General features: G+C 37.5%; 1 protein-coding gene across 5 annotated transcripts in view; it reads right to left on the bottom strand.

Annotated features, from left to right (window-relative positions):
- Window positions 1-21,321, bottom strand: part of NLN (neurolysin) — a 98,102-nt gene that overhangs the window by 21,817 nt on the left and 54,964 nt on the right. For all 5 annotated transcript variants that reach the window (XM_082373625.1, XM_082373624.1, XM_082373627.1 and 2 more), the window contains 5 exons: window positions 19,061-19,163; window positions 18,288-18,448; window positions 13,321-13,456; window positions 10,926-11,292; window positions 2,883-3,084 (listed from right to left, as the gene is read on the bottom strand). In XM_082373625.1, coding sequence (XP_082229751.1) covers window positions 2,883-3,084; window positions 10,926-11,292; window positions 13,321-13,456; window positions 18,288-18,448; window positions 19,061-19,163 — 969 coding nt within the window. The remainder of the gene's footprint in view (window positions 1-2,882; window positions 3,085-10,925; window positions 11,293-13,320; window positions 13,457-18,287; window positions 18,449-19,060; window positions 19,164-21,321) is intronic.

Raw genomic sequence — 21,321 nt, 5'->3', positions numbered from 1 at the left:
ATAATATGTATATACATTTCATTCATGAGTCACAGAGCTTTAAAATGAAATAATACCAAGACAGTTATTTTCCAGTACTAAAATGAGTATTTCAAAGAATCAAAATTACTGTAAGAAATAATGAGAATAACAGAGTTGTAGAGAACTGTATCGTGAATACATGATAAGCATACAATATTACGGTTATAAGAGGGCTGTGTTTGAACACAAGAACATGCATCAAAAGCATGGAAAACCCTATTTGAGGATCAGTATTATTTTAATAAATGTGATTAAGACACCAAATTACTTCCTCAGAAATCATTAGCTAATAATCAACATCCAAATAAAGGAGGAAACTGCTCTAACCCAGTTTTTAACTTGGAATTCAGTATAGTCTGGGCTTCAGGGGGTCGGTGTGCCTTTGAAATTTCAGGTAGAAATCTGACTGTATAAGTGTATGTGCATTTTTCTGGAAGGGGTATCTATAGCTTAAATCATATTTTCATAGGTTCTCAGATCCAAAGAAGTTAAGATCCACTGTTCTAAAAGCAGACTATTGTTTATCTGTGTACAAATACGTAACTAAGATCTTAGATAATCTAAGTAACCTAAGTCTGAAATTAAGAAAAATATTTGACTTTTCCAAATTATTCATAAAATCACTTGAGAAAAATGGAACCTAGACTTACCCTAATTAAAGGAAATGTCAGTCATAGAATGAACACTGATGGAAAATAAATATTTCAGGAACCCTATTGCTGTGAAAATAGACTTTAAAATTACCTAAGAAAGAAAATTTAGGTTATTCTGAAAGCTTTATTTTCCTTGGATTAAACAGAGAGTAGAAATGGCTATATCAGTATATTAGGATTTATTTATCTGAATAGATTCATATCGGAGTCCCCTCTGTTTTTTAAAATAAAACATGGAAACACCAGAATGTAAAGATAAAGTGTTCAAAGAACTAAATACTTTTTTTTTAACAAAAGTGATAGTAGTATTCTGGAAAAGAGTGGGTACATTTTTGGTTATTACAATGATTAGGGGCTGCTCTGGGGGTGGGATGCTGGATGTCCAGGACTGAACTGCACATGTCAAGACAATAAAAAATTGTCCCCTATTCTGCATGTCATTCATATGTCCTGCTGGACATTCATATAAATGAAAAATCTATAATTAAGTGAGCCTAGAAACTAACTCCATTGCACATATTTTTACAAAAATTTTTTTGCACACTTAAAGTTTCCAAGACTCTAACTTCTAGAATCAATCGTGTAAATCAAAGTAAGATTACTTTCTATTTGGAAGTGTCCCAAGAGATAGTCACCATTTTGGAAAATCATGTCACTATTGAGGCCTGAATGTTTGTGTCCCACCCCTAAATTCGTATGTTGACACCTAACCCCCAATGTGATGGTAGGAGGTGGGGCCTTTGGGAGATGATGAAGTCACGAAGGTGAAGTCCTATGGATGGGATTAGTGCCTTATAAAAGAGATCCCAGAGAGCTCCTTTCCACTATGTGAGGACACAGTGAGAGGGTGCTATCTCTGAACCAGAAAGCAGGTCCTCAGCAGACATCAAATCTGCCAGCACCTTGATCTTGGACTTCAGCTCCCAGAACTGTGAGAAATTTCTGTTATTTTTAAGTCACCCAATCTATGGTATTCTTTTATAGCAATCTGAACTAAGACAACTGGCTATACCATTCTTGGACTTTAATGGACAAAACAAACCGCTTACGTATCAGTCTGCAGTTTTTGCTGCAAGATTCAGGGTCATTCACATATAACCTGAATACTTCATTATGTCTTACTACACAGCCATGCCCAGGCATTACAATTTGAAAAACATAAACAAAATGTTTTCTTTTATGCAGTGAGGATATTGCATAGATTAAAAAAAATTATCTGTATAGAAAAAGACCGTTAGGGAAAAACTAGTTAAATCCAAATAACGTGTTGAGTTTAGTTAGGAGTACTGTACCAATGCTGTTAGCTTCTTAGTTGTGGCAAATGTACTATAAGATGTTAACAGTAGGGGAAACAGGGTGAGGAGTACTGTCTTTGCAACTTTTCTGTAAATCTAAAACTATTCTGATAAAGAGGTTATTTCTAAAAAGTTCATCTTTAGAGATGCATGGATATTTCAAATTTGGAAAACTGCCCCTCCACTTCTGTAAATATCAGTTTTTTAAACTGTTAGGCTGAACAACTGAACTAGATGTTTTCGTATGTCAACAGCGGTTAAATATTGGCATGTTCATATGGTTCATCCTAGAATAGTGTGGGCCTAGTTTACTGGTCTATGTTACAAAGTTTAGAATAAATACACTTTTCATTTTTAAAAATAAAGAGAAATTAGTTGCAATCCGCTGCATACACACATTCTCTTTCTTAGTAAATTCTCCCCATGGCTATACCATGCTATCTGCGATTTTAATTGAAGGCTAGTAAAGGAAGGTGTTACAAAATATTTATTATTAAAAAAGGAGTACAAAGTCTGGATGAATGAAAACCATTGAACTAAACAAAGCATTAATAAGCAGAAGAGACAGATTATAGCACAGTTTATCTCTGAAGCTTACACCAAATTCCTATGAGGAAAAGATTTAAAAGGAAAAAACACAGTACTTGTAACCCTTCCTTAACGACAGTTTTCATTTTTTTTTCATAGGGTGGTATTCAATGAAGCTCTCTCATTAGTGGATCAATCTCTGAGTAAAAGTATGTTGTGAAACATAGTAAGAAAAATTTTGTGTTTTTGCAGAAGGCCTATGACATTTTTGAACATGTTCAGATTCTGAGAAAGCATGTTAAGAAACATGTTTCTGACATCGGTGGAAAAAAAATCTGGAAAAGCAATTAGTAGGTCTATCATAAAAAAAAAAAAAATCACTCACCTGTGCACAAATCTGATGCATGACGTGACCAAATTCATGGAAGTAAGTCCTCACCTCATCGTGTCTCAGGAGAGAGGGACGACCTGCTAGTGGCTGTGAGAAGTTCACCACGAGGGCAGCCACAGATATCATGCGGCTCCCATCAGGCAGGAGGCAGCCAGGCTGGAGACCGAAGCAGGCTGCGTGGTTATATTTTCCTTCCCTAAGGAACCAGAATCACAGTTGGTGAGATACAAACACTCTTCTCTGGCAACAACATTGGCATGGCCTCTCTCAGTCATTTAACCATATTTGATAACAGAAGATGCTTTGAAACATTTAATTCACCTTTTACAAAGTAGGTCGATGTTTTGTTGAAATGAAACAACGAAAACTAGACAAACAAAAACCCCACTATCACTTGATATGAGTTATATTTCCAAGGTTTCTTTTGTTGAAATCTTAATATGAATTAAGAATATACACAAGTAGGGTACAGCTGAATGTCCAATTTATTGTAACAAGCTCCTGCTTTTCGTCTTCAAAGATAGAGTCATTAAACACTAAATAGTGCTGAAGCAAAAGTGAAATAAGGGAGTTTGACTTACTAGGTAGTTTTTCCTTAAGGTTAAAATTGATTAAAAAAAACTGATAAAAACTAAAATCCAGACAGTAATATTGTCCTTTTATTCAATGAGGGAAGAATCAGTACTCATAATTAAATGAGCTCTTTTTATAAACCAGACAGGCCTTTTTTGAAACAGAATGCTTTTAGTTAGTCTTGGAAAAGGCATAAATTATACTATAAAGTCATCTATTCTAGGACAATGTGATACCAGTGATGGTAGCTCTCAAAAGCTATGGGCCATTAGACTTTATTACAGGGATAGGTTTCCTCCCTTTTTCTTTGCTCATAACATGAACGTACATTCAGGTTCAGTGTGAATTTTTTAGTTTGATGTTTTGATTTGTATATCTTTTTCTGTATTATCTTTTCTTGGTGACTCATAACTGTTTTTTCCTGAAGTTATTCAGGTAAAACAAAAACAAAAACAAACTAGTCTTTTTACTGCTTCCTATTAAGATGTAGAAAGCTGAAAAGGGCATTGCTCCTATTCTTACAACAACATGCTGGACAATTTGCAAATCACAACTTTTCTTGAACCCATCAGAAAGTGAAGGTTGAAAGGCAACCAACCTACAATCTATCTAAGACAGATGCCTCCAAGGAGAAAGAGAAAAGAAGCAAGCACTTTTTTGGTTTTTTGTTTGTTTGTTTTTAACCTGGGGCAGACACTGCAGACACCAGTAAGAAAATTTTTAACAAATTGATAAAGATTGATGGTGGACCAGCAAAAATAGGGAACCACTAGGAGTTATTAGATAAGGGAAATTTTGCATTCATTTGCAGGGTCTTCTCCTTAGACCTCACTGAGTACACACAAAAAGGACAGGGGCAGGATGAGAGCTCTGAGAAAGAATCAATGCTGATGCAAGCCTGGTGGAAGGGAGCATTTCCTAGATCCATTTCACCTCTCTCCTAGTGGACACGAGCCTTGAACTTCTCATGGAAAGGCAACAAACCCTGTTGCCCTAAGAGCACTGGTAAAAACCCACTGCCACTGGGGGGATGGTAACAGAAAAAACACTCTACTCCTGAAGGTAGGGCAGGAAAACATCCTGGGCCCAGACCTACAGCTGAGGGTGGGGCAGTATCACTATATAGGTCTACTCCTCAGACCCAGGGTAAGACTGAACAACAGAAAAGACCCTCCCCTTTCCAGGCTAATAGGCATCCAGTAATAAACAATAGCAGTCTACTGCAGGGAGAGGAACAAGAGCATGAAAAGAGACCTGCTCTAAGGCACAGCACAAATGAACAACCTCAAACTAAGTGGAACAGACACTGAGGAAAACTCTGGCAAATAAGCTCTCATCCTAAACACATACAGGAATCTGAAGCTTTGGGTTCACTGAGGTTAACCATAGCAATAACAAGGTCCAAACCCAGCTCAACTACTAAATGGAATGAGTCAAACATTCACATTAAAGGCCTAGCAGAAGTACGTATGTGCCCACTGCCAGGTATAAAAACTATTTACCTTAGTCTTTTCTGTCTAATATAAGTGTCTGACTTCAAAAAAATATTGTAAGGCACATGGAGATGCAAGGAAAAAAGACACAATGTCAAGAGGCAAAGAGAGCAAGAAAAATAGACTCAGATATGACAAAGATGTTGGAGCTATCAGACAGAGTATTTACAATAACTTAAATGTTAAATGTTAAAGATTCTGGAGGAAAATGCACAGTCAGATGGATAATTTTGGCAGAGAGCTGGAAACTATGAGAATAAAATGAAAATGCTAGAACTAAAAAGCACAGTAATGGGGATGAAGAATGCCTTTGATAGTCTCATTGATAGACTTCCCACAGCCAAGGGAAGAATCACTGAACCAAAGGATAGGCCAATGGAAATTACCCTAAAACACAAAGATTTTTAAAAGGGTGCCAAAAACAAAACAAACAAAAAACAAAACAAAGACTCAAGAGCTGCAGAACAATATCAAATGATCTATTATATATGTAAGTGGAATTTCAAAGGAGAATAGAGAACAGGATAGAAGAAATATTTGAAGAATAGCTGAGAATTTTCCAAAATTAGGGAACTCCCTGGTGGTCTTGCAGTTAGGACTCTGCGCTTTCACTGCCAAGGGCCTGGGTTCAATCCCTGGTTGGGGAACTAAAAGCCTGCAAGCCGCGTGGTGTGGGCCAAAAAAACCCCCAAAAAACCAAAAGAATAGCTGAGAATTTTCCAAAATTAACAACACTAAACCACAGATCCAACAAGTTCAAAGAACACCAAGGAAGACAAATACAAAGCAAACAACCAAAAAAAGAAAAAAGAAAAAAAATTATCCCATATGCCTAAGTGTATGGAACTGCTGAAAGAGAGGAACAAAGAGAAAATCTTGAAGGCAGTCAGAGGAAAAGAACACAGTACAGAACACAGTAAGAACACAAAAAAGAACACAGTAAGAATTACAGCCAATCTCTTGTCAGAAACTATGCAAGCCAGAAGACAATGGAATGCCATCTTTAAAGTACTGATAGAAAATACCTGTGAACCCAGAATTCTATAAATAGTAAAAAATATACTTCACAAAAGAAATTAAAGGAAAGACTTTCTCAAAAAAAACTGGTATATATTACCAACAAACTTTAACTACAGGAAATTTTAAAGGAAGTTCTTCAGGCAGAAGGGATGTGATACCACTCTAAACTTGTATCTACAAAGCAATTAGTGCTGAAAATATAATAAATGAAGATATATTACAATCTATTTTGAATTGCTGTGAATAATAGTTGACTAATCAATAATACTAACAATGCACTGGGTGTTAAGCATATGTGAAAATAATATGTAGGCCAACGATAGCACAAATGATAAGAAATATAATATAACTTGAAGGTAGACCATGATTAATTAAAGATATTGATATATACTTTAAACCTTCAGGCAATTTTTCAATTTAAAAATATTAAAAGGAGATGTAAATAATAAGCCAATGGTAGATACAAAAATAAATCATAAAAAAACCTATCAACCCAAAAGAAGTCAGAAATGGGGTTAAAGTATAGATGGGACAAAAAGTAAGATGGTTATACTAAATGTAAGTTTCCTAAGCATGCCAATTAAAACATTATTAGAGTGGATAAAAAAGCAAGCACCAAGTACAGTGTCTATAAGAAACCCACTCTAAATAAAAAGACAAAGGTAAAAAGTTAAAGGATGGAAAAAGATACACTATGCAAATGCTAATCAAATGAAAGCTGAATGGCTATAGTAATAGCAAACAAACAGAACAAGGAATATTACTAAAGATAATAAGGAACATTATAAAACGATAAAGGGGACAGTTCTCTAAGTAGATATAACAATTCCAAATATGTATATAACTAAAAGCAGAGCTTCAAAATATACTAAACAATTCAATATCCTGTGACAAATCATAATAGAAATGAATATAAAAAAGATTGTGTATATATATGTATAACCGAATCACTTTGCTGTACAGCAGAAATTAACACAACATTGTAAATCAACTATACTTCAATTAAAAAAAATACATGAAGCAAAAACCGATAGAACTGAAAGAAGAAATAGACAAATCACTTAGAGACTTCATTCCTTTCTCAGTAATTAATTGAACAGGCTGAGAGAATATCAGCTCAGATATAGAAAACCTGAACAACATTATCGGTCATCTTCACCTAACTGACATTTATAGAACCCTCAACCTAACAACAGAAAACAAATACTCAAGTGCACATGGAACATTCACCAAGACTAATTACATGTTGGCTGTAAATCAAAACAATTTAAAAGAATTCAAAGGATATAAAGTACATTCTCCAACAATAACAGAACCAAACTAGAAATAACAGAAGGCTAGCTGGAAAATACCCAAATGTTTGGAAAGTAAAAATATACTTCTATAAATATTGTCAACTTCTCTTTGACAAAAGGGCAAAGGCACAGATAAAGACAATGGAGCACAGACACTTTTTTCAACAAATGATGCTGGAACAACTAGAAGTCCACATGCAAAAAAATGAGTCGAGACACAGACCTTACACCATTCACAAAAAATAACTCAAAAATGGATCACAGACCTAAATGCAAAATGCAAAACTACAAAATTCCTAGAATATAACATAGGAAGAAATCTAGATGACCCTGGGTTTGGCAATGACTTTTTAGATGAAACACCAAAGGCACAATCCATGAAAGAAAAAAAATCAATAAGCTGGATTTCATTAAAATGAAAATTTTCTGCTCTGAGAAAGACACTGTCAAGAAATTGATAAGACAAGCCATAGACTGTGAGGAAATATTTACAAAAGAGACATCTGATAAAAGACTGTTATCCAAAATATACAAAGAACTCTTAAAATTCACCAATAAGAAAACAAACAATCTGATTAAAAAATACACCAAAGACCTTAACAGACACCTCCTCAAAGGAGATACAGAGATGGTAGTTAAGTATATGAAAAGTTGTTCCACATCATATGTCATCAGGGAAATGCAAATTAAAACAACAATGAGATACCACTACACACCTATTAGAGTGACCAAAATCCAGAATACTGACAACACCAAATGCTGACAGGGATGTGGAACGATAGAAACTCTCATTCATCGCTGGTGGGAATGCAAAGATGGTACATGCACTCTGGAAGACAGTTTGTGGTTTCTTACAAAACTAAACATACTCTTACCATACAATCTAGCAATTGCACTCCTCGGTATTTACCCAAAGGGACTGGAAATTTATGTCCACACAAAAACCTGCACATGTTTATAACAGCTTTATTCATAATTGCCAAAACTTGGAAGCAACCAAAATGTCCTTTAGTAGATGAATGGATAAATAAACTGTGGTATATCCAGACAACGGAATATTATTCAGTGCTAAAAAGAAAAGAAATGAGCTATTAAGTCATGGAAAGACATGGAGGAACTTCAAATGCATAATGCTAAATGAAAGAAGACAATCTGAGAAGGCTACATACTGTATAATTCCATCTGTATGACATTTCAGAAAAGGCAAAACTATGGAGAAAGTAAAAAGATCAGTGGTCGCCAGGGGCTGGGGTGGTGGGGTAAGGGATGAAGAGGCCGAGCACAGGGGATTTTTAGGGCAGTGAAACTACTCTGTATGATACTATAATGGTAGATACACATATGTTTTTTCAAATCCCAAGAAAGTATAACATCAACAGTGAACCCGAATATAATTTGGGTGACAATGATGTGTCAAAGTAGGTTATAACAAATGTACCACTCTGGTGGGGGACGTTGATAAATGGGGGAAACTCTGCATGTGCGGGGCAGGGGATATATGGGAAATCTCTGTACTTTAGGGTCAGTTTTGCTGTGAATCTAAAACTGCTCTAAAAGATAAAGTCTGTTTAAAATAAATAAGTAAAAATAAATAAATAACAACAACAACAGAAAAGAACTGTGTCAGGCTGAGCTAGGAGTGAGCAGGGACATGGGAAGGGAAGGCAGACAGAGGAGGGGAGAGAAGGGAAGAGAACCGACGGACATGTACACCAGAAACCGTGCACTGAATTTGATAACATTTTCAGCCGGTCCAGCCTCTGGATGTTCAATGGGCCCATCAGTGTTTCTGGAATGATTTCATGTAGTTAGACTGAATTGTTTAAACAGGTAAACAGATCTATAAATATTATTTTTACCGGGGAAAACAAACTAATCTGCAAGGTGTTTATCCTGTTATATTTTATACATCTTGGTCCATTATGAAACACCATAAGGACTTTCAACCAATTTAAAAATCAGTGCCATTGAGGGGTTTTTATCTTTCTTTTTTAAAAATAAACTTGATTTATTTAATATCAAAGGTTTCCTTACTCTGAGAGTATGTCTTTTTTACATTGTGTTTATAAAATGATGGTGATTTAAAAAGATGCCCTTACCTGGCAATCTTATGTTGGAACCATTAGAGGGTTTTTTTTCCTGTTGTTTTGATAATCTCAGTGTTTGATGAATAAAAATTGATACGTGATTTAAAAAAAGAAGAAACTGGTCTTTCCTAACCTACTACAAATATCCTTTTTTTGAGTCAAGTAGACAAAGAAAACAAGAAGGAAGCACGTCAGGTGACAGAAAGTGAATATTAACTAGGTCACTACCCTCACAAAACATCACTCTCTGGTCCCCATACCTGAGTGCTGGTAGCAATGGCCAGATCTCTGAGAACAAAAGACACCAGTTATATCTTGGCAAAGAAACAGCAGGATGGGGTAGCCAGACTTGCTATCTTTGGCCATGGAAAGAGAATCCGGGGACAGTTATAGGAGGCTCCAATGCTGAAGGAGTTCCCCTGAAAGAATTCTTGGCCTAAAACTGTATCCTGACACTTTTCAATTAAAAATAGACTTATCCAATTTGACATGGGTTTATTTTTAGATCATATCAGAAGTGAAAGTAAGTCCATAAAGCAGTGGGATCAGACAACTCTGCCTCCTGTCTGGTTGACAATAGTTAACCAGCCTCCTTCCTGAAGTCATGCAAAATCAGTAGGTTACGAACTTGTATGTGCTGCTGATCTAGAGATGCTATTGATATAATTTACTCTGGCCTAGTTAGTAAAATTGCAACAGGCTGGCTTTGTTTTAGAAAGCAGCCTACAGAGAAAGTAATCCAAATCCTTTCATGTCTGATGAAACACTGTGGAGTCCATAGTTACTACATGCTACAGAGACAATAATAATAATATTTTTAATTCTTACTACTGATTGAATGCCCAGGCTGGGTGATTAGCATATATAGTCTAATGCACAAAACAAACCTGTAAAGCAAACATCATTCCCATATAATAGAGGTGGATATAGAGACTCATAAAGGTTATGTCACTCAAGCATTCCAACTCAAGTTTGACTGACCGCCAAGATTTTGCTATTCCTTTATACTGTGCTGCCTTTCAGCCAGACTGAAGGGAGTGGACATAGACTTAAGAGTACTGGCAGACAGATCACCTGAATAATAAACATTTTGAGGTCCATTTTAAATTAAGAAATGCAGGGAATTCCCTGGCGGTCCAGTGGTTAGCACTCTGTGCTTCCACTGCCGAGGGCCCAGGTTTGATCCTAGATGATGATGATGATGATGATGATGATGATGATGATGATGATGATGATAGAAGCTCACATTTATTAAGCACTTGCTGTGTGCTGTGTAGTCTTCTAAAAGCTTTGCATGTAATTAACCATTTTAGTCCTTACAACGACCTTACAAAGCAGGTATGATTGGTATTCCCATATCATAGGACCCTAATATAGGTAAGGAAACTGAGGCAGAGAAAAATTAAGTAACCTGCCTATTAAGTGATGGAGCCAGACATTCTGGCTTCAGAGCCCACATTTTTCATCCCTTTACTAGGAATCACATATGAGAATTATGAAAGACAAGAATCTTAATCTGGGTAGGAGCTGAATCCCTAAGGTCCCTTCCAACACAGTGATCCTCAGTACCTTGGATAGAGGTCCAAGTAGAACTGTCCTAATACTTCTCCCGTAGCTTTATCCTTCACAGTGTAAAGTGTAACACTTTTATGCCAAACATGAGCATCTGTCACTTGCTCAAATGAAAGTCCCAACAGCTCCTGGTAGATGTTCAGTAAGCCTTCAGTGACCACTTCAATTGGGAAGTATTCCTTGAGGATCTCTTGGTCTACAGAGTACTTGAGTTCTTCTGTCTGAGTCATGTAGTAATATAGATCCCAGGCATTGATTTTCCCATCGTATTCAAGACCTCTCTCTTCACATTCCTTTTTCTTCAAATTCAAAATAAACTCTCGTTCTGCTTCACCCAAGGGTTTTAATTTCTGGCTTAAATCATCTGTGAGGAGAGGGAAAAGTTGGCAATTCATTGCTCTTGGAAGCAAGCATATTCATACATACCACCAGTATTTTAGCATGGTGCTTCCTCCTTTGTCACACTCAATACAGATACATCAGGAGAAAAGAAGGAAGGAAGGGTGGAAGGAAGGGGAGAGGAAGGGAGGGAGGGAGAGAGGAAAGCAGGCTTTATTATGACAGCACTGCTGTTCTCTTCAGGGTAATTTATTTTATGGCTCTTCACCCTTTTTTTTTTTTGCACCACCCAAATCAGGCCACAACTTCCTTACAGCATCAACAAAGCTGAAGTTTATCTCAGAGAACTCTGCCTTAAGAATGTTATAATTCAGGGAACGAAGCGATAGTGAAACTAAACTCATGTACGTGATTATTCTTCAATGAGGTTAGGCTCCTCAGAGACCTAGGGAAAACAAATCAGAAGTGACCTGTGGTCAGAATTACTGAAAACTGTTCATTGCCTTTGATAGCCATGGGTTTAGTTAATCACTACCCCATTCCTATGAAGAAGGTCTATTTGGACATGGCAATTCTACTTTTTAGATGCATACTGCAATTTAACACTGTGGTCAGTTTTTGACTATTGCACTGTATTTGGCTAAAGGAGTATGCTTTTATTATGTATTTATTTTCCACAATTTGCTACATATGTAAGATAAAAAGCTTTGCCTCTGTAAGGGGCATCCCCATGGTGTGAGGTGAAGGCAGCGGCTTGAGGAGTGCTGCGAAACAAAAAGAGGAAAATCAGAGAAGATATAGAGAGATGCAATTCTGATCAGAGAGACAACTGCTTTTAAAAAATTAAGTTAATGAGGTATTATTAAGGAAAACTTTCAGTATACACAGTCACCACTAAAGGAAACATTCTCACCAAACCTATTAACTCCACAAGCCAATCTCTTGTATAAAATACATCAGAACAGATGGCAATTACTGGTTCACATCTCTGTTGTTTCCGCTCAGCGGAAAATTCATTGAGGAAAGAACCTTGCCTTAGCCCTTTCTATAGTCCAACCGTGTATCATGCACACTAATACAGGGCAGTTATTTCATAAATGTCTCCTGAATGAATAAATGAATTATATAATAATGAACAGCTACTATTTGTGCAACACCTGCTACATGTCATATATGATGTCAGCATACACATTAATAATTCAAAGTATGGCCATTGAGAACACAAAGGACTAAATTGCAGGCTGCATGCTGATTTTGACACATTATTAATCATCTCCAACTTAACTAAGCTAATAAAATTATACACTAGTTGTTAAAGGTAAATAAAGTCTGAAAGGGGTCAATGAGAAAGTTAAAAAATAAATCATACTCTGGTAAACTCTGATTAGAGAAGATTAAAACAAAAATTAGTATTTTTGCAATGGTTATGTTATTCAACCATTTTCACTAAAATGAAAGAGAAAACCAGAGTGACTGTTGGAATAGTGACACTGAGATTGAGAGGGGTAAGGGTGATAGAGTGCCACTGACTAAATGTCATGGACATAAGCTCTATGGTTTTAAAAAGATTAATGAAAAAGTGATTTTAAATGAATGTGAAGATAGTTATTAGATAACAGTTTTGATGCATATTATTTTATATTCTTTTATGTATTAACAAGTGGCTTCTGGAATATAAAATACTTTTTGTTTCTATATGCTCTATTTTCATTTATGTCCTATTTGTCAGCTTATTTCATACAACAGGCTAATCCTCTCTCTGTAGGTCCCTAGATATCTTCTTAGAAATTAATATAAAAATCCCCATCAAGATACAAATAGAATGAAGCAAGGACCATAATAGTAATATAAACAATGAGCAACTCTTAGGGCCAAGCACAGTATCTAACATATAGTAGGTGACCAATACATTTCTCTTGCATGAATGAAAAGCAGAATGTTCTCAAGGGCATATTAAGTTCTGAGGCCCTCTGTCAAGTTGGTACTATGCAGCAAAACAGTCACAGAAAAAGAGAAATGGCAATATACAAGGGATTAAGAAAAGAAGACTAACCTAGAAAGGCTGTTACGTGGCTTGTACTCTTCGCAGTATTCATTTCAAGGACAAAGTCAGCATGTGTGCTATAGCCGAGCAGTTTGGCTACTTTGGCCCGCAGTGGGAGTAGCTGATGCAGAATTATGGTGTTTTCCTGGTAATAGACAACAATAATAAAAACCAAAATAAAGGTTAATAATTAACTGGATCCAAAGCACTAAAAACAAGAGTTTCTACATTGCTTTCAGGTTGGTAAAACTGTCAAATATTTTTAGACCATCTCAACTTCTAGTAAGTTATTCCATTCCAGTGTTGCAGACTTTTTTCTGGATTCATGATCCAATTTTATTTCTGAAATAATTGACTTTTTAAGTCTCAGGAGATAGCTATGAAGGTCTTAACAAAATTTTAGGTACTGTTAAATTTGAGTAAAAACATATTCTTTTTTTTTTTAACATCTTTATTGGAGTATAATGGCTTTACAATGGTATGTTAGTTTCTGCTTTATAACAAAGTGAATCAGCTATACATATACATATATCCCCATATCTCTTCCCTCTTGCATCTCCCTCCCTCCCACCCTCCCTATCCCACCCCTCTAGGTGGTCACAAAGCACCGAGCTGATCTCCCTGTGCTATGTGGCTGCTTCCCACTAGCTATCTATTTTACATTTGGTAGTGTATATACGTCCATGCCACTCTCTCACTTTGTCCCTGCTTACCCTTCCCCCTCCCCGTGTCTTCAAGTCCGTTCTCTAGTAGGTCTGCGTCTTTATTCTCATCCTGCCCCTAAAAACATATTCTTAAGGACTATACTGATTCCACATTTAGTCTCGTCAATACTGCACCAAATATTGGTACTTAAAATTTTTCTTTTATTGTGGTAAAATATACATAATACAAAATTTACCACTTTAACTTTGTACCCATAAGTATGGCTATTTAAAAAAAAAGGAAGGACTTCCCTGGTGGCACAGTGGTTAAGAATCCGCCTGCCAGTGCAGGGGACACGGGTTCGAGCCCTAGTCTGGGAAGATCCCACGTGCCGCAGAGCAACTAAGCCCATGTGCCACAACTACTGAGCCTGTGCTCTAGAGCCTGCGAGCCACAACTACTGAGCCTGCATGCCTAGAGCCTGTGCTCCGCAACAAGAGAAGCCACCGCAATGAGAAGCCCGCACACTGCAACAAAGAGTAGTCCCCGCTCGCCGCAAGTAGAGAAAAGCCCGCGCGCAGCAACGAAGACCCAATGTAGCCAAAAATAAATAAATAAATAAATATTTTAAAAAATAGAAAAAAGGGAAATAATAAACATTGGTGAGGATGTGGAAAATTTGGAACCTTTATATCTGATGAGAGTGTAAAATGGTACAGCTGCTGTAGAAAACAGTATCATGATTTCTCAAAAAATTAAACATAGAATTCCCATGTGATCCAGAAATTCCACTCCTGGGTATACATCCCAAAGAAATGGAAGCAGAGACTCAAACAGGTATTTGTATACCCATGTTCACTGCAGCATTATTCATAATAGCCAAATGGTAGAAGCAACCTAAATGTCCATCAATGGATGAATGGATAAAGAAGATGTGATATATACATACAATGGAATATTATTCAGCCTTAAAAGGGAAAGAAATTTTGACACATGTGAAATTATGGATAAACCTAGAAGACATTATGCTAAGTGAAATAAGTCCGTCACCAAAGGACAACTACTGTATGGATTCTACTTACATGAGGTTCTTAGATGAGTAAAATTTACAGAGACAGAGAGTAGAATGATGTGTGCCAGGGGCTGGGGCTGGGGCTGGGGGGATGGGGAGTTAGTGTTTAATGGGTACAGAGCTTCAGTTGGGAAAGAAGAAAAAGCTCTGGAGATGTATGGTGGCGATGGCTGCACAACGATGTGAATATACTTAATGCCACAGAACTCTATGCTTAAAAATGTTTTAGGGATTTTGCTCAAATTATTACAAACATTTTATATATTTTATTTGTATTAAAATGCAAATAATGATTTTGCTTTATTGTTTTCTTAACAATAAAGGAAAAAATAACCTCCTAGAGAAAGTAAATAAATGTTGAGGTCAAAGAAAAACTACTATTAAATCATCAAATTATTTATAGACATGCTTCTAAGGAAGATCACACTCTGAGGTCAGACTACCAGGGTTCAAAATTTGGCTCCACCATTTACTAGTTGTCTAATTATTGGCAAGCCCCTTAATCTTCCTAAGCCTCAGTTTTCTCATCTGCAAGACGTAGATAATAAAAGTAGCTACATCATAGGGTGATCATGAAGATTAAGTGAGAATATAAGTAAAATGCATAGAAAAACTCCTGGCACAAGAGCAAACACCATATAATTATGTTATTATTATTTTAAAATGAGAATGGAAACATGGATATGAGAAACACATAATACATTTCTCCAAGTTCTAAAGTTAACTAGTTTGAGTCTTTCAAACTAGTCTTGGCCCCCTTCTTCAGTTTCCCTAGACCTTCTCCCTAGACTGCCAATTTTTTCCTAATATCTATTCCCCCATTCTTCCTTTTAGTAACAGAATTCTCTGAGTTTTTGCTGGACACACGGTCACCTGACTACCTTTCCCAGCCTTTCTTAAAGCTAGCTGTGGCCATGTGATACACAATGGGACAACGGAATACGAATGAGGCGATAAGTGAAATTTCTGGGTCATCTCTTTATAGATGCTTGTCTCGCTAGCTGTGAACTGAAGATGAGAACAATGACCTTGGAAGCCATATACTAAGGACAGCAGAGCTGTCTTCCAGCTCTGGACCCCTCACCTCTGTACTGTTAGTTGCAAGAGAAATAAACCTTAAAAAAAAAGTGTACTAAAACATACCTAACACAAAATATACCATTTTAGCCCATTTTTAAGTGTACAATTCAATGGCACCAATTACAATTTACACTGTTGTGCAACCATTACCACTGTTTCCAAGACTTTTCTAACACCCTAAACAGAAACTTGGTAACCATTAAGCAATAATTCCCCAGTCTCCCAGCCCCTGGTATCCACTAATCCTTTCTGAAGAAAAATAACTTTTAGCTTATTTGAGTCACTGGGCTTTTGGTTGACTTTGCACATTTGTTTAACCTGTAGCCTAATACCCACAGAGACTAATAGTAGGAATAGGGTGCTGCTATAACCCAAATGAAAAGTGTACAGGAATGGAAGGTGAGGACACAGATGCTGTTAAGTGGGAAGCTGGTAATCCTCATGATATCATGGATAACATTTGTTAAAACTGTTGCTCGCCATAACTTGGAAGGCAGGCCAGTCACCTACTGAGTCTTAGCTCTAGGGTAATTGTTTGGGAAAACTAATAATGTTGGTGTCTGTTTGTTGGTTTTTGTTGCTTTTGGAAAGATTACATGAGAGAGAGCTCAAGTGAGGACTGGTCAGTTTGCAAAGATGGAGGGAAAAGAGTTCTGCTAAGAGAGGTTCTGCCTGTGGCCCCTGATGTGGGGCTTCAGGTGACTGGAAAAGGTAATTGCTCTGTTCTCCGGAGACCAGGAGAAAAGACTGCCACTCAGAGTTACTGAACTGTGAAGATTAGTGCGAGGGTGCTGCCTTTTTCCTCAAGCCTACTGTTTCAGGGGGCCCTGAGGCAGACTCCATTAAATTGAAGAACAGCAGGATGGACACCATACAGGAGCCTGTATATAAGGAAAGATATGGTGGATTTGAGGGCTATGACCAAAAGCGGTATTTGGGTGTTGTTATTTTAACATGAATCTGATTGGAAGCAAACAGATAAGAAAGCTGTTAAGTTTTTGAGGGAATTTTATTACCAAAGATGTCATTAAGCCTGGCCTACTAAAGCAACCCTCAGGCTTCAAAACTGGCATCAGCAGGAATCTATACCAGCAGCTGCCCAGGATATGGTCATGGAGGGTAACAGACAAGAAATAATTCCCTGCAGGCAAAACCAGGGGCCATGGCATACAATTGCTAAAGGAATTCCTGCTAGAAAGGAGACCCAAGTAAGTCCAACGGGCTATCCCAGGAACTTCACCAGAGCTCGGAATCCTCACAATTCCTGCCAAATTGTTTCTGAAAATTGGTATGGGCTTAAAGTTGTTTCCCATTCTTTCCTTTTCCAAATGGGAGTCTCTAGTGTGGTTTTCTGTTCCTATTCTACCACTGGGTACGTGGTGGAGGTGAGCGGGCTAGACAAGTTTTCTAACCTTTCACACGCGGCCAGATCACGAGAAGGTATAACTGGGGAGGACTGTGTACCACTCACAGATCCTGGTCTTTGAGCTAAAGGCAGTAACTGGTTGGGATCTGACATACAGTGAATGGGTTCTATGTGGGGAAAAAAAGGGTGCTCAAGATTACTAGGATAGCCAGAGAGGCAGACTGTGGTGAAGCTGGCTAGTTGACTCTTAGAATTCATTTCTAATTCTTCCTTTTTTTCCTTTTAGTAATAGAATGCCCTCAGCTGAGCAAATGGCTATCAACTGAAGACTATATTTCCCAGTGTCCCCTGCAGCTAGATACAGTTATATGATGGAATTTGGGTCAGTGGGATGTGAATAGAGTTGATGGATGTCATTTCCAGGTCTTCTTCTTAAAGATGCTTGCTCTGTGTTTTATTTTCCCTCTTCCCAACAGGCTGGAAAATGGTGACAACTGCCTTAGAAGTCACTTGTTGAGGAGAGAGAGGTATCCCGCCAGCCCTGGACTGTTGACTTGGAAGAAGATACAACTTTTAGTTTCTTTAATCCATTCTATTTGTATTAGAACAGCTTAGCCTATGGCCATACCAAGCAGGTTGCCAAAGAACAAGGAAAAAGGTGTCTTGTAAGTCTGAGGATTTAGGAGGCATAACCTTCACACAAATAGAAATTCACACAGAGGAATCAGCCTCTGGTTCAACATTGGTAAACAAAGCAAACCCTTTTCTTAAAATCTTCCATAAAAACAAAAGAAAGACAAACATCTATAGTACCTCTTTGCATCTTGTATTAAAAGCCATTTCCATCTTCCTTCTGGTTTCAGGGATACAACATTTCTTCATGACAGGAAAATAGTGTGGATATTTTAAGGTAATTTTATACTTGTCATCATCTGTCTTTTCCAAACTGTCAATGAAATCATCAGGAAGAGCACCTGCAAAAAAATCATTTTCTCGTACTTCAATTTTTCCACTCATTATTGGTTTATTTAGCATTGGCATGGTGCCTTTAAGAAGCTCTAGGAATTTTGTGGAGTAATTGAAATTCAAGTAAAATCATGACAATCCTTATAATATCGCTTTGACGTATTGTAATGGGGGTGGCAGTTAGAGGACAGGTGGCCTGGGAGATGGTAATTCAAAATATGAACAGGCTTCAGTGCGCTTGTATAGATGGCGTTTTGATGAAGAACAGGCAAAATTAAGCCAAGAAAAATCCATCACAGAATAAGGAAAGACTAGTTTAAGTTACAATGTAGAGGACATTGTGAGGCAAAAAAAAATTCAAAGCACTGAAGGCTGTTAAACACTAGCATGAGTTACCAAGAAAGATTATGAAATTTCTTCTGGACTGTCTCTAGAAACAGTATACATTCTTATAGCCTAAAATCTAGACGTGGTTTGGTTGTGTTTTTTTGTAGAAGGGGTGGTGGGTTCTGTAGAAGGTACATTTTAAAAAGAATTCTTCTAACTTTGATTTGGCAAACTGTGAAGTGACATTATTTGCCTAAATTACAGATTTAATCTAAAAAACAACAAAACTTTACCAAGTTCAGCCTTGGAAAATTCAAGGAAGGTATCATCCTCATTGAGGTTTTTGTTAAAGTCAATACATAGTTCACTCATTCTTTTCTTCATTGCTTTAATTTCCTGAAACAAAGATACAAATGCAGGACCTTAGCAATAAAATGAAATTTTCATTTTTATTGCCATCAGTCAAGTAAGTTTCACTTTTATATGAAGACTGGGTTCTGTACCCAACTCTCAGGAAGTACTTTCTTAGAGATGTGCTTGATACCATAGTTTTCTGCAATCTTCTACATTGTGTCCATGAGTATTTGTATGTAATATGTACAAAAAAGCAATCCTGGTGATGTGTGAGAAATTAGGCGTAAATTTGTAAGAACTAAATACATTTAGGAGGTATAGTCAAAGCAGAGTCTGGCATATAGCACATACACAATAAGTAGCTTGCTGAGTGAATGAATGAATCTAGTAGCCTGTTAATAATTAACACTTCGAATCTTTCCAAATTCTAAATTTTAATTTAGTAAATCAGTATTGGGTACTGAAGTAAGCCAAGAGATAAGAACTGAGTGATTACTTCTATGGTTCCTTTGGAAAACAAAATATGTCTTAGTTTTATAGAGCGTTTGCAAATAAAGGCGATTTATGGGCCCTAACATTTACATAAAAAGTACTAGGTGGGAAAAAAAAAAGTATTAGCTGGGAGATCAAAGGAAGCAACAGAAAGAACACCACAAGAAACCACATGAGATAATTTATTAACCTGTCCCACTCTTCTAAAAGTGCTAGATAATAAAACTTACATAAACTGCACACTTTCTCAAAGTGTGCTTCTGACCAGAAGCATCAACATCACCTGGGAACTTGTTAGAAATGCTCTTTTTTTAAAAAAAATAAATTTATTTATTTATTTATTTTTGGCTGCGTTGGATCTTTGTTGCTGCGTGAGGGCTTTCTCTAGTTGCAGCAAGCGGGGGCTATTCTTCATTGCAGGGCGCTGGCTTTTCATTGCGGTGGCTTCTCCTGTTGCGGAGCACGGGCTCTAGGCACGTGGGCTTCAGTAGTTGTGGCACACGGGCTCAGTAGTTGTGGCTCGTGGGCTCCAGAGCGCAGGCTCAGTAGTTGTGGCACACAGGCTTAGTTGCTCCGCAGCACGTGGGATCTTCCTGGACCAGGGCTCGAACCCGTGTCCCCTGCATTGGCAGGCTGATTCTTAACCACTGCACCACACAAGTCCAGAAATGCCAATTTCGAGACCCATACCAAACCTGCTGAAACACAAACTCTCAGAGGTGGGGCCTTGTATAATCAGAGCTTTAACAAGCCCTCCAGGTAATTCGTATACACAATAAATTTGAGACTTAACACATACTGTGCAGTGTCATTTTTGGACACTCTGGTCGTGTCCCCAGCTCCCTTCCACTTCTCCCCAACTCTACAGCAGCCATGCAATTTAGGCGGGACAGGATCCTATCTGAAGTCCAGGGTGTGACCTCTACACCAGTCAGGTAATCCCATCATCACTGCAGCAGTGACTGGTTCAGGGAACCCAGGCCTGGCATTTCCCTGACTAAAGAAGGATTCAGGATTAGGCATGTGATCCCATCTGGGCCATTAAGACATGAGGGGAGGTCTAATGTGGGCTTCTCTATGTCCTTCTGGATGGTGGGGTTTTTATATTTGCAGCCATTTTAGTAATAAAAGGAAGCCAGCCTTTGGATAACTTAACACTGAAGGAGACAGAGTAGAGAAATAGAAAAATCAGGTGGCCAATGACACCACTGAGCATCTGACTCAAACTAACTCCTGAACCCCAACTGCCTCTGGATCTTCCGCTTATACAAGCAAATAAAACTCTTCTATTGTTTGGACTGTTTCAACAGGGTTGACTATTACAATGTTCATGAAGGCAAAGCGAGATCAGTCACACTTCTCCTGTAACTAGGATGAAGAAGATACAAGGTGTCTGAAGGGCATTTTGATGGAGGAAAGGTGCCCATATCTCAGTGGTGCCTTCACATGTATCTACCATGCTGACATCACTTGGTTTGAATTTCTTTCCAACTTGTTTCCAGTTCTACTGGCGAGAAGAATAACCTGGAAATAAATCATGGGTTATATATCCTGTCCAGAAGAATGAGTTAATTCTGCAGCTGAGTTTACTTCTGAAACTGAAAGATCTGAATGGTATTAGACAAAGGAGAAAGTCTGAAAAGCTAATCTCTCCGCCTTTAAGGAGCATATATTACTCACGGGGTATTCCATTCCAAAATGCTGGTTT

Source organism: Balaenoptera borealis, assembly GCF_965194805.1.
Source record: "Balaenoptera borealis genome assembly, chromosome: 2".
Lineage (NCBI taxonomy): Eukaryota > Metazoa > Chordata > Mammalia > Artiodactyla > Balaenopteridae > Balaenoptera > Balaenoptera borealis.
Note: the sequence above shows the minus strand (reverse complement) of the source record. Positions and strands in the feature narration are given on the sequence as shown.